At 59.8% G+C, this 14,184-nt stretch overlaps 1 protein-coding gene across 1 annotated transcript in view; it reads left to right on the forward strand.

The window, feature by feature from the left end:
• Positions 1 to 14,184, forward strand: part of MAML2 (mastermind like transcriptional coactivator 2) — an 89,198-nt gene that overhangs the window by 64,943 nt on the left and 10,071 nt on the right. Inside the window, exon 2 of the mRNA XM_055133763.1 lies at positions 5,642 to 6,940. Coding sequence (XP_054989738.1) covers positions 5,642 to 6,940 — 1,299 coding nt within the window. The remainder of the gene's footprint in view (positions 1 to 5,641; positions 6,941 to 14,184) is intronic.

The raw sequence follows: 14,184 nt of genomic DNA on the forward strand, positions 1-14,184 counted from the left end.
GTGGGGGTCTGCACCCCATGCCATGTACCTGCACTCAGCGCGCCCCTCTGCCCAGGAGCAAAGCTGGCCGCCTCCTCTAGCACACAGAGCAGGACCCCACCCCCACCCCACCCCATCTCTTCCTGGCCATGTCCCTTTCCCCGCGTGGAGGGAACCTTTTGGACCCCAGAATCCCCTGGGCGTCTCCCAACTCATTCCCTCCCTAGTAACTCCGGGGTTTTCTCCGTGGAGAGACTGATGCAAGGAGAGTGAGCTGGATCGCTGAGAGAGAAAGGGGAGGTGAGTGCTAGAGAGTGAGAGAGAGAAGGGGCTGGATAGCGATGAGAGAAAGCAGAGGGGCTAGAGAGCAGAGAGAGAGAGAGCTAAGTCCAGCTGCATCAGTCTTGCCGCTTCTGACCTGTGCTTTGTCCCTGGAAACGCACGCCCTCTGCTTGTGCAGGAGTTGACTCCCAAGGACGCTGGGTTCCAGGGGCCATGGACGGGCTGTGCCAGAGTGGAGGAAGCAGCCCGCTCTGTGGCCCAGTGCGACTGTGAAGGGCGCCGGCGGGCTTAAGGGTGCTAGGCAGAGGCTTGGCTCACACTGGCCCACTGTGCCCTCCCACAGGCCTAGGAAATGCCCACCCGCCTGTCGTCATCCCAAAAAGAATCTGACTCCAGTGAGAAGAGGCAGGGGAGAGGAAGCTGAAGAAGTACTAGGACTGGCAGAGATGGGCGGGTTCTTGCAGGGCAGCCTGAGGGCATGTGAAGCGTTGGGCCCCTGGAGTCTCCAGGGAAGGCAGGAAGTGTTGGGGTGGGGGTGGGGCACGTCAGAATCTCCCATCCCTGACCCTGTTGTGTGTGACCCTGGCACATGGGCTCACCCTGTGCTATGAAGGGCTGAGAAGGACGGGCTCGGTCTAGGAAAATGTGGCCCCACCAGGAAGCTGCCTTGGCCCTGGGAAGGGCCTGTTTTGCCCAGCTGTCCTTCTCCTCATCTGAGCAGGGCCTCACGGGGCCCCCAGCTCCTATGGGCTCGGGAATGTCTATGAAAAGCCTCTTGTGATGTTGGGGTCTGAGGTGGTAGGGACCGGCCAGGCGTCCTTCCCTCTGGGCCCCGCACAGAGGACGGGGTATGGCCCGGGTCCAGCCTCTGACCTCTCAGCCGTCCTGGGATGCTCATGTCCTTCCTCTCCTCTGGCCAGCATGATGATGGACCTTCAGGATGGACCCACCCTCCCTTGGGCAGGAAACAGGGACCCTGGAAGGAGGTGTCTGCCCCCAGCTTCCTGCATCCCGGCGGTCCTGTCAGAGGGGTGTGCCCAGTCCTCAGGTGTATTCGGCAACAGCTCTGCCTCCCATAGCCCCGGCCCTGGTCCCTGGCCCTAGTCCCCACCCCCAGCTGTGACTGAAGAAGTCGGCTCTGGCTGGAGGGGCCCATGGCCGCACCCCGCCCTTTCCTGTCAGTTGCCCTGGTGGGGGTTGGTCACGGGGCCTCTGACGGCCTTGCCTCTGAGAGGGACAGACCTGGACAGGGGTGGAAGGAAGTGTCCACCCAGGGTCCACACGCTGGTCTCCAGAGACTTCCCCAGAGCCCGGAGGAGAGAGGCACAGGCCAGCCCAGGGGAGTCGCCTGGAGCGCCACACTTTGCCCCTCTTCCCACCCGACTGCATCTATAGGGGATCTTGCTCTCCCAGACCGGAAGAATCCCATTTGTCAGCAGTTTTCAACATTGCCAAATAAAGGCTTCTTGGCCAAAGGCAGCCACGCTCTGATGATGACCGGACCTTGGCCAGCACCCCCCGAGGCGGCTGCATTCGTGCCAGGGCTCTGTAGAGAGCGCAGAGAGAGACAATGCCGGCTTTCAGCTCTCCAGATGCTTTGTCCTCCAATAAAAGTCTAAATTAATGTTTTAAAAGGTTATTGCTATTTTTTCTCCGTTTAGCCGGCGTCCTTTCTAAGTCTCATGTGGACAGACCCCGGCATTGCTGCAGTTTCCTTTTCGCCCAAAAGCTAGAGTTGGGTTGGTGGGTCATCAGCTTGTGGTTCTCGTCAGACAAACCTGAGAGTCCCTGTAATCAACATGGGGGAAAGTTGTTTCCTCCACAGAAAACTGCTGCTCAGACGCTCCGCTGGCTGGAGAGAAAGGGATTTCCGGCCTAGAGAGAGGGAGCCAGTGAGTGCCCATAGCTGCCCACGGCTATCCCAGCTGGTGGGGGCCCTAGAGCATCTGCAGCCACGTGGGGATCAGGCCCGAAGCCCCCCCACGCCCTCAGGTGCACCATAGAAGGCTGTGGGACCCAGCAGCTCAGGGTAGTGCCGGGAGTCACAGAGCCCCCAAGCCCCCAGCAGATACACATTCTCCTGGGCATTGGCCCGATGCTGCTCTTCACTACCCCGTGGACCACCGTGGCCACTCTCTGTCTCTGGTTAGGGGCACAGGGCAGTGTGCGTTTGTGGTCAGGGCTGAACCCCATCCCTCTGTGGTCCCAGTGATGGCCACAGCCCACTGCAGAAAGCAGGGGCAGGAGAGCCCTGTCCTTTGAGGAAACATTTGCGCTGCTGACCAGCATGGGTGAGTTGGCCAAGGAGGGACCTGGGTGGCCCCCGAACATGGCCCAGCCTGCACCCAAAGCCTGTGCTCTGGGAGACCTGAGGCCCCAGCGTGGCCTCATGTTGCTCCTGTGTCCACGGGCTGAGTGCAGGGGCTGCAGAGTGCTGGGTGACCGGCCAGCAGAGCGACCAATGGAACCAGGGAGCGTGGGCAGAGGTGCGGGAACATCCCCTTTGTGGCCTGAGGGCAGTGACCGATTGGGCAGGGCTGCACTGGGATTTAGTGACATGTTCCAAGCACTGGAAGAAGTGCCTGGGGAAACACCCAGTGCCTCCCCGGCGGCTTGGGACCCCCTGAGCGCAGTTTGAGATGGACCCACCTGCGCCAGCTCCCAGGGTCCCTCATTCTCCAAGAGGCCTCTGGGCTGTGGCCATGCACCACCTCCCACCTCCCACGGGGATGGGGAGCCGTGAAGTCAGACCCCATTAGCAGCCATCAGGAGCGCTGGGAGAGTTTTCATCAATTTCCTGCACCACCCGGTGGAATGTAAGGAAAAGGGAAGCAGCTTTGCTCCCTCTGGGACAGCCAGATGAATAACTACCATGGCCATAGGCCTGAGAACTCAACGAGTGGCCAATAGACGGCCCTCGGGGGACACTGGCAGGGGGGACACAGGGCAGGGGGGCCTCGGCGGGGGGGATTTGGCATCTTCTCTCTTGTACTCTCTCTTATTCCACTCCGCTTCCCTTCCTGGTTTTATGGCTGCCGTGCCCCGGTCACCCCTTTCCCTGGATCCTGCTACCCCCAGTCTCCATTCTGCCTCTGTAAAGCCACCAGGCCAGGCTTCGTCCCATCTAACCGGAACCTGGCGGTGGGCTGTGCCCGCGGAGATGTGCCTGTGCGCCCTACCTGCCGCATTGGCTGAGGTTGTTGTGGCTGCCAGTGGGTTTCAGGGTACGGGGCGGGGGTGGCGGGTACTCACTGATCTTGGCTCCTGCTGGTCCTCAGGGCCGTGAAGGTGCTGTGGGCTCCTGGCCTCTCGCTCACCAGGTTCTCACTGGCCTGCGCCCAGGTTCTTGGCAGTTTGTAGCTCTTACAGCTGTGACGCTCCACCCTCAGGCTGACTGCTAAAATGTTGCCCCTTCCCATCCCCCATGGGCCCACTGGGGCCCTTTACTCCTTCTGTATCTGGTTCTCTAAGGGCAGAAATGGAGACTCTGTACCTATATCCCCGATGGGCACCGGAAACTTTGTGCTAGAGATTTGCTGTCTACTTCCTGTCTCTTCTGGCCCAGAGGGCTGATACTGTGCATTAAACATTTCTGACCCCAGACACCGGCCTGCCTGGAACTGGCCTCATCATTGGGAAATTATGGGTTCGAGCTTCACGGAAGTTTCTGAAGGGTTTGGGGCCATAGCCAGCAGTGCTCAGACTGACTCCAGGCTCTGTGCTCGGCCTCACTCCTGGTGGGGTGCAGGGGACTGAACTTGGTGCCTTCAGCTCTCCGGTGGCTGCCCTGGGTCCTTTGTGCGCTGGGCACCGAGGGCCTCCCCGTCCTCCCCGAGCAGCGGGACCTGGGCTGCAGAGTTTGGGGCACTGGGCCCCTTCCATGAAGGGGAAACCCGGGGCAGTTTCCATGTCCTTGTTTGTGGCACTCAGGCGCTGAATCAGTACTGTGGGGCATGGCTCCAGGAGGGAAGACCGAGAGGCCCCAGCAGTGGCGGCAGCTGGAGCAGGGCTGCATCCCAGAGATGCCCGTGTGCCGAGGCCTTCAGGAGAGAACCAACAACACGGCTCTTGGTTGAGCCACCCCAGCCCCGTCCTGGGCCCTGAACGGCAGTGGCGAGGGCCAGCGTGGGCTCGCCCATTGTCCTGCAGGGGCTGGACCCTACCTGGGTTGCACAGGGAAGGGGACTTTGGGGAGGTGCAGGAGACTGTGGGACGCACCCACGGGCCCCTCCCAACCCCGGCAGCGTTCTGAGCCCTGGCGGCTGTAGGCAGAGGCTCTGATCCCCTCTCCGCTGTGGAGCCTCACCATGCCGTACCGGTGACCTACCCCCATTCCATCCCCAAGCCAGGAGTAAGTCCTGAGAACCGCTGAAGGTGGCCCCCCAAAAAAAGGAAACAAAAATTCAAACCGAAAACAAGCCCAAGAAGCACACAGGGAGCTTCTCTGGGTGTGGCTCAGGACCCAGCAGTAGAACTAGATGTAAATCCCTGGCACCTCCCGGCCAAGGTGCTGGTTGGACTCTCCCTGCAGTGCTTGCACCTTCAGCAGAACAGTGAGGGGGTGGTAGGGGGAGTTTTCTCTAGAGGGGGGAGAGGGCTCTGCACTGAGCAGATGTGGACTGGTCAGCTGAGCCGGGCAGCCACGGCAGATGGGCCCCTCGCCCACCTCCAGGCCCCCAGGAAGGTCATTCCCTGCCTTCGCCCCTGACTGTGCATCTCCCAGCTGTCTGTCTGTCTGTCTGAGCGTGTGGCTGGGTCGGTCGAGAAGGCAGTGGGCACTGGTGGCCGCTAAAGAGGGTCTGTCCCAGCCCAGCCCTCCCAGCAAGAACGCCGGGGCCCCTCTGCTGGTCTGTCTCCTTCCCCCTTCCCCAGACGAACATGCCTATGGGCAGAGTCTGGCCTAAGCGCCTGCCTGACAGGCCCAAGCCCTCAGGCTGGAGAACTAGCATCTCCTGCCTCCCTTGGCCCCACAGAGCTGGGGTGAGAGCCCCAGGCCTGGGCACAGTCACTTGTCCTGCTCGGCCGTGCCCATGTCCCAGTGCATGCAGGGGCCTGTGACAGCCTGGCCTGGCTGTGCCACATGTGAAAGATGGTGGGCAGCCCCAGAGCATGGCAGATGTGGCTCCGTCCCACCATGTGCTGGCCAGGACCCATCCTTAGAGCCAGCAGTTCCTGCTTCTTCACAGCCTTGGTTGAGTATGGTGGGGGGTGGGGGGGTGGGGAAACGGGGTCTGCAGTGCACCCAGGCGTCTCCGTGAACCCCTTGTCCTTGGGTGCAGGGACACCTCCCGTGGCGTGCTCGTGGTGTCTGGGGACTAGTGGGGCTGCGCTGAGCTGTCCCAGACCTGGACTCACCTTCCCCTCCTCCCCTGTCTTCCAGCTCCAGGGACCCCTGAAGAGAAAACAGCCCCCTCCCCCGGACCCCGCCCATGGCAGCAGGCCCAACGGCTTCCTTGACGGCAACTTCCTGGACATCAAGAAGATCTGCGTCGGGGAGGTCCCAGGGCCGGGCCAGGGGCCCTTCCAGGCCAACAGTGGACAGAGCCCAATGGCGCCCGGGGCCTTGCCCCTCAACCAGGCGCCTCCCCGGAAGCCCACAGCCCCACTGACTGCCCCGCCACCCACCGAGGGTCTGTCCAGCCTGGGCTTGAAGCCGGTGAAGAAGGAGCCGGGGGAGGCCATGTCCTGCAGCCGGCAGCTAGACGGAGCCTTTGGCCAGCGGCTGGGTGAGGAGCCAGCCGAGCTGGACCCCGAGCTGCAGGAGCTGTTCAACGAGCTGTCCAGCATCTCCGTGCCGCCCCTGAGTGACCTGGAGCTGGACAACATGATCAGCGCCACCATCAAGCAGGGTGACCCCTTCAGCCTGGACCTGGGCCAACCACCGAGCCAGAGGAGCCCACCGGGGCCCGCCCTGGCCCCGGACAAGCCCCTGGTCAAGAGCGAGTACTCCCCAGGCCGGGGCCCGGCTGCCTCGGGCTCCCCTCAGCTGCGGCCCCCGTCAGCCAGCCCTGCCTTCTCCGTGGCCGCGCCTGCCCTCCCCGTCTCCTCTCCCTTGTCCTCGGTCCCTCAGGGCCAGCCCCAGCCTGTACCCGGCACGGGCCGGGTCCTGCCCGGCTGGCAAGAGGTGTCCCATGCCCAGCAGCTGAAGCAGATCGCAGCCAACCGCCAGCACCATGGCCACCTGCCGCCACCATCACAGCCCACAACCTGGCCGGGTGCCACGGCCCCCGCATTCTCACAGGAGAAGACCCCCAGCCCCTCTTTCACCCAGCAGTCATTCGTCCCCCAGAGCTCCTCCATGCCCGGGGGCACTGGGAGCAGTGGTCAGTCCAAAGCCCTGGGCAGCTACCTGCTGAAGGCCAACACCCCACCATCCACACGGCAGGAGCCTCCACGAGGCCTTGTGGGCAGTGCCCACAGTGGCACCAAGCTCCTGTTCCACTTCGGTCCTGAGCCTGGTGGCCAGCAGCCGCCGCCTGCCCTGGCATCCCCTGGCCAACCTTGCCTGCCACAGTACCCCACATCTCTGCCTGCCCAGCCCGCCCAGCCCGCCCAGCCTCCTGCCGGCCAGCCCCTGTTGAGGTCAGCGCTGCCCGCCCAGCAGAAAGCCCTGATGCAGAAGATGCAGGGCCCGGCCCTCACCGGACTGGGCTACCAGCTGTCCCCTCAGCACCGACAGGTAAGTGTCCATGCGCCCCGCCTGCGTGCCCAGGAGCCCTCATGCGCCAGGCCTACTCTGCTCTGCAGTCTGTGCCTGTCTCTGCAGCGTGGGGGTCATGGGGGCATCCACCACTCACTCCTTGGATGCCTGCATGTTCGCATCTTCCACCATGGGTGCCAGCACCCCATGCTCTTACTCGGTGCCAAGGCAGGGCCATAGGGGCCAGGAGCCAGCCAGCTGACCTGCCAGAACATGGGATAGGCTCCAGGTTACTGGATGAAGGGCCTGTGAAAGGGTCCCAGTGAGCAACAAGGAGAGAAGCGCGTGCGCAGTGCCCAATCTGTTCTGTTACGCACAGGACCTGCTGTGCCCACCTGAAAATGCTGGAGAAGTCTGTGTGCCAGAGCCCGGGGAGTGGGGAACTGAAAGAGGAAGTTTCAGGGAGGGGATGGAAGGGAGGAGGGAGGGAGAAAGCAATGGGGAGGGAGGGAGTGAGGGAGGAGGAAAAAAGTGAGAGCAGGGGAGGGAGAAGGGAGTGCAGGGGTGGGGGGAGGGAGGGCAGGGTAAGGAGGAGGGAGAGCAGGGGAGGGCGGGACAGAGATCATCTGAATGTGATTCGAACGTGGCCTGCATTCATGTCCAGGCACAGACACAGAAGGTTGTGGGTCACAGCAGGACTCCAGGACAGACACCTGGGCTCATTGTAGCCACTTTCCCGGAGTGGTTCCGTCAGGCTGTCTGGAGCAGAGCTGTAGGCTGGGCAGTGAGAGGGACCCTAGAGGAGACATGGCCTGGGCCGGGCCAAGCTGTCCTGAGGCACAGCGGAGGGTGGGCGGGGAGTGAGCCCTGTGAGTGGCAGTGCTGCGGTGCTGTAGCAGCTGGGGGCATTGAGGGCCACCTCAGTGCCTAGGCAGGAGCAGGCGGCCCCGACTTTGCTGAGAACTGGAGTGTCTGCCGAGCCCAGATGTCGACGCCCTGGGACATGCCATTCCCGACACAGTCCTATACAAACGTGTGTGTGTGTGAGCAAGTACGTTCATGTATGTGCCTGACCCTGTGTGCATGCCTGTGTGCATGTGTGTGCGCATGTCTCTGTGTGTGCCCATGTGTATACGTCTGTGTGCACATCTGTGTGCCTGTGTATGTGCCTCTGTGTATGCCTGTGTGTGCATATGTGTGCATGTGATTCTGTGTGTCTCTGTGTAAACGTGTCTGTGTGTGTGTGTGTCTCTAGGCTCTGACCTCTATTGTGGCTTAAGTGTACAGCCTCCCCTATGTTCAGTGTCTGTGCACACACGTGTATCTGTTGTGCACACATGTGCGTGTGCCCCTGCGTGTCTCGTGTGCGTGTGCAGCAGCCTCTGCCTGCGTCACTCTGGGCGGGTGGGGGGTACCTAGAGGCAGGAACCATGCTGAGACTGGGGCATGGCTGTGGCAGGCTCTGTGGTCCCTGTGTGTCCAAGCGGCATGTGGAGCGAGCATGTGGCTGCCTGGGAAGTTCTGAGCTCATTCAGGACAGCTGTCCCATGCCCCGTGCTGTCCCTCTGACTGTTCCCCTGCTCTGTGGATGAGACTCCAGCCCACTGCCCCCACCCGTCCTCGTGAGCACAGGAGGGGGCTGGGCACAGACTCCCTCAGCTGAGGGATGGCAGCGTCTGGCCTGGAGGATGCCAGTGGCCGCCCTTCTGGACGCTGAATGTGCGTGTCCTGGAAGCAGGACCCAGGAGTTGCAGTGGCTGCAGATGCCACCTGCTGGACAGCCTCCGGACTGCAGCCATGACTGGTTAGTTGCAGCCCATCTGGGCAGTCCTGATCCAGCGTCCACTGGGCCGGTTCTCAGACCCACCTGAGACACCCTGAGGTCACTGGGGAGCAGTGCCTGGTGCTCTGGGACAAGCCCTTGAGCCGCCTGGCCAGAGCATGGCTGACTGCTCACTTCTCTCGGGGGTTGGGGGGGACGCCTTCGCCTGCGGGGTCTTGCTGACCCTTCCTCGGGCCCCAGTCGGGCTCCAGCCCCTGCCCATCCTGGCTGGCCAGAGGTCAGCTTTGCCGTGGGCACCGTTGCCTGGAAACAGAGTGGACACATACCATCTTTATCTGTCTCCAGGGAAACCAAGCAAAAGTTAACCAAAGGTCAGATTCTCAAGCGGGGGAAGGAGCTTTTGTTGACTTTTTTGCCCACGCCCTGGAAGCATCACTGGGAGCCAGACTGAGCACCTGCTTTGTCCCCTCCTGTCCCCCCAGCTCTGATGTGGACACCCCCACCCACCTCCTTCCTGTACCCCAGCACACTTGGGGACCTGCTGTCTCCCGGCACCCCTGGGCCCCCCATTAGCCCAGGAGGGCCTGAGGGACCCCTTTAGGACTGGTGTCTCCGCCATGGTGTCCCCTGCTGACCACGCAGGCCCGCAGAGGTCTATCCAGCCTTGCGTGGTAGCTGTGAGGCTGAGGTGAGGTCTCAGGTAAAAAGGGTGGGCCCAGGGACACAGGCTGTGGTGGGACTGGCTTTGGGAGTTGGCGGATTCTGAGCCCAGGGCCAAGCTGCAGGTTCAGGCCTCCCCGAATCCCGGGCTAGGTGGGGACAGGTCGGGCCTCTGAGTGGGGGCGCAGATGGCCGGGCCCTAGCGGCTTTCCTGCAGGAGTGCGGGGATGTGGGTGCCTTCCTGACACGCCCCATTCCCCCGCCAGCATCACTGATGGCAGAGAGAGAAACACGGCGCCTCCAGGGGCTGCTGCGCTGTGCGCAGGGCCAAGCCGGGCCTGTCTTTGTGGCTGTGCCTTATGAATTATGCACCGTGTCCATTAGCCAATCTATACATGCGGCAGGAAGAGACTTGCGGATGCTTTTAGGGGGGCTCGTGCCGCCTTTTGTCAGGAGAAAGGGCATGTGGTTGGAGGAGGGTCAGCAGGACGCACGGAGAGAGGAAGGAAGGTGTCTGAGTTCCTGAATTTCTCATCGTTGCCTCGTCCAGTGCGAGCAGGTGCTGCAGACGCAGCCAAGGGGCACCAGGGAGGGGGTGAAGCCTGCCTACAGCCCCTCAAGTTCCGAGTGCATGAGCAGCACTCAGGGAGGGGTCCCTGGGGGGCTCACCTGGGAGCTGGGTGCCCGGCCCAGCCATCAGCCCCGTCCCAGGCGCTGGCAGCATCTCTGCTTGTGACACGAGCATCCCCAGTGTCTGCCGGAGTCCCCTGTTCCTGCATGAGACTTGGTTCCCAGGAACTCACAGTTCGCCACCACCGGGGCACTTGCAGCTGGCCCGGGAAGTTCTAACCCGAGCACCTGAGCAACTGCCCCGTTGTCAGACTTGCGTGGGAACTGGGGAGAGCCCCAGGGTGGGTGTCCTCCCCGTGGGTGGCCCATCTACCTGTCCTTCTGTTGGCATGGGTGCAGGGCCAGAAAGACGTGGCCTTGGAAGCGCAGACGAGCTGTTGCCTTGGCGTAACGAAGAACCTTCATTGTTCCATTTGTACTGGACGTGAATTGATCAGACCTTACAATCAATTTCCTTCTTCTTCTTTTTTCTTTTTTAAATGTAGGAGTATTGCTATTTGTTCAGCCGCTGTTTTAGCTGACTGATCTTCCACTTCTCTTGAGGAAACAAACGTTTTATCTTTAAAAAAAAATACTTGCCAGTGGAATGAAGGAACAACCTACCCTTAAAAAAGAATTCACAAACTTTCTTATGTTTTTATTTATTTTATTATTTTTTCATTGAATCATTGTGAGATAGACCCTCACAAAGCTGTTCATGATTGTGTTTCAGTTGTACAGTGTCCCAACACCTGTCCCTCCACCAGCGTAATTTCCCAGCACCAGTATCCCCAGTTTCCCTGCCATCACCCCAACTCCCCCCACCCAGCCTTTCTCTATGGTAGACACCTCTCTCCCCCTACCTTTTCTCCCTCCCTCCCTCCCTCTCTCTCTCTCTCTCTCTCTCTCTCTCCCTCTCCCTCTCCCTCTCCCTCTCTCTCCCTCTCCCTCTCCCTCTCCCTCTCTCTCTCTCCCTCTCCCTCTCCCTCTCCCTCTCCCTCTCCCTCTCCCTCTCTCTCTCATTTTGAACATTGTGGTTTGCAATACAGATGCTGAAAGGTTATCAGGCATATCCTCTTACCTCTTTCAACACTCAGTTCTTGTCCAGCATTATAATTCCCAACTATTACTATCATAGTGGTCCCTTCTCTCTCTTACCTACACTATATCCCACACACACTTGCTATAGATTCTAACCATTGGCCAGTTCTCCTGGTTCTTGTTTTCTCCAGCCTTGGATATTAGTCTCATTCTGTAGTTTTTTTTTCTTTTTGGGTCACACCTGGCAATGCACAAGAATTATCTCCTGGCTTTGCACTCAGGAGTTACTCCTGGCAGTGCTCAGGGGACCATATGGGATGCTGGGAATCGAACCCGGGTCGGCCGAGTGCAAGGCAAATGCCCTGCTCACTGTGCTATTGCTCCAGCCCCCTCATTCTGTAGTTTTTTTATACCCCAAAAATGAGTGCAGTCATTCTGTATCTGTCCCCTCCTCCTGACCCATTTCACTCAGCATGAGACTCTCCATGTCCGTCCATTTATAGGCAAATCCCATGACTTCATTTTCCTAATAGCTCTGTGCACCATTGGAATCCACACCTATTTAAAGCTCCTCCCCGCTGAGCACGGGGCCTGGGGACTCACTGAACTGCCTCAGCCCTGACACTGGGGGTCAGGACATGTGCAGCGTTTGCATGGACCCTGGCATGCGGCTCCTTGTTCCCAGGGGCCTTGCTGTGTCTACGTCATTGTTTCCCCAGGAGCATTGAGTTCTGCACACACTGTACTGCCACAGGGTGCAGGCCACACCCACACAGGGCTAGGGGGTTCCAGGCTCAGTGAGGAAGAAAGCGGAGGGTTCCTGTGGACAGTGCTCCCAGCGCTGCTGGGAGGCCAGGGCCACTCCCCCAGCCATGCTGGGGCCCATGCGTGCAGGGCTCAGACTTGGGGTTTTGTCAGGTTAGACCTGCCCCTGGGCCCCGGAGCCCTCAACTGCTCCCCAAGGAATCCCCATGGAAGGAGCCAGAACCAGCCATTGCTCCAAGTGGGCTGGGAGGAGCTGAGATGGGGGTGGCATTATGTCACATTGGTCCCTTCTCTGTCTTACCAGCCTCATGCTCCCCCACCTCCTGAGTCAGCACACACACACCCCCATCCACCAAGACCCCCAGGCTCCTTTCCCCTGCAACTGTCATCTAACCCACCCACCATCCCCCAGCACTCACTGTCCCCCAGCACCCACTATCCCCCAGCACCCCCATCCCCCAATACCCACCATCCCCCAGCACCTCTGCCAGTAGAGACCAGTCCTGGACCTGATCCTGCTTCTCCATCAGCCACTACTACCAACCGGCCTAGAGCTTTAGGGATGGAGACGCCCCTGAGTCCAGAAGCCCTCCAGCTCCAGGTAGCCCCCAGTCTCCCCTCCCCAGCTCTGAAAGGCCTCCTTGACGCAGGCGGCCCCAGAAGCCCCCCAACCCCAGTGTCCAGCAGAGCATGAGATGGGTCTGGTGGAGCTTATCTCTACCCCCTTCATGGTGGCTCACTCCTGATCACTGCCGGGCTTTCCCAGAGCGTGGTGTGGGCCCGCAGTTCCAGCTGTCTGTCTGTGATCCGAACCAGCTGGGGTCCCCGTCTCTGCCTGACTCCGGCTCCCGGTTTTACGGACACTGACGCTGCTTCCTCCAATCTCCTGAGTCCACCATCCAACCATCCAGGTCTTCACAGCACACCTGGCCCCATCGCTGTCATTGGGCAGGACTTGAGGGGCTTCTGGACCTTTCTTAATGCTTCTCCATGTCCTTTTGCATCAAAGGGGAAGGTTCATAGTAAGTTGATGCAGTGACATTTCCCTGGTGACCAGAGGTGTGCTGGGCCCTTACTGGAATGACGTTTAACTATATGGTTTAATGGATAACAAGTTATACCAGCATTTTAAACCAGAAGAAATTGTACACGTGCACACACACACATACACACGCAGACACACATTCCACTTCTCACCCCCACCCCCGCCCCTGAACGAAGCTTGGGTGAGCCCTGCCAGAGACCCCTCAGCCTCATAATGCATGAGCCGGTGTGAGAGCACTCACCTCCCCCCCAGTTTGACCCTTGGCACTGTTTTAAAAACAAGCATTTATTTGGGGCAAGGATGTGGCACGGTGTAAAAGTGTGTATCTGCATGCAGAGGGTCCAGCACCTCAAAAAAATGGAGCATACTCACGAATAAATAAGTCGTGTATGTTTGTCTCCTTCGGTACAATGCAAAGATAGAACACACCGTCTCAGTATCTCTGTTGGACTTCGTGCCAAGCTAGACTGGCCCAGCTACTCCTCATTCTCTACTGAAATAGAGCAATCTAAACAGTTGTGAACCCATTGCTAAAAATCCTTGTATGTAAAAACAAACATTGTCTTAAAAAGTGGTTGACATTTCAGAGAGCGTAACTTCTCGATTCTCTCTTCTAATTCTAAACAGATCTGTGAGATCAGATGCCTGGGTGTGCACGATCTCCCTGTTCTTACTGAGGAAAGAGGTAGGCACCTCCTCCTCGCCCCTAGTGGTGCAGCATCAGCGGCTGACTGGATAGCGTGGACAGGCAGGTGATTGGATGGAGGAGGCCGGCTTTCCCGTCCCCTCTCTGTGGGAGATGCCTTGTTGAAGGCTCTCATTTTCCTCAAACATTACTTTGGTGCTCAACACATCAAGATGTGTTTGTAGTTTGCATAAATAAATGTGGGAAATCACCTGATTTTCTGGGATTTGAGCCCAGCCCCACCTCTGGGTGCGCCTCTCGCCATGATGCTAGGGAAGACTCCGCTGCTCTGAGGTGCCACTGAAGAATGCAGAGGCTGCTCTGCTAATCCCCAGACTCAGGGAGCACCGATGGCTCCTTGGCCTTCAGGAGCAGCTGAGCAGCTCTGCCTTCCACAGCGGCGCACTCGACCTGCTAGAAACACCAGCCAGCGTCCCCAGCCATCCTGAGAGGGCAGGAATCCGCGGGTCCCACTTCTCCTGAGAGGAGATACAGACTTTCACTAGGTGTCCAGGCCAAGGTGAATGTCCGAGTGTCTCCTCTGCCAGTGCCCGACCCTCTGCCTTGTGGGACCCTGTCACCATGGAGCCCATCCGGCTGCCTTCTGCCACCAAGTGGCCTTCATCCCAGCAAAGCGCACACTCTGGCTGCCCTCAGTGGACACTTAGCACACGCGCCTAGGCCTCTCCCTGCCT

Source organism: Sorex araneus, chromosome 3, assembly GCF_027595985.1.
Source record: "Sorex araneus isolate mSorAra2 chromosome 3, mSorAra2.pri, whole genome shotgun sequence".
NCBI lineage: Eukaryota > Metazoa > Chordata > Mammalia > Eulipotyphla > Soricidae > Sorex > Sorex araneus.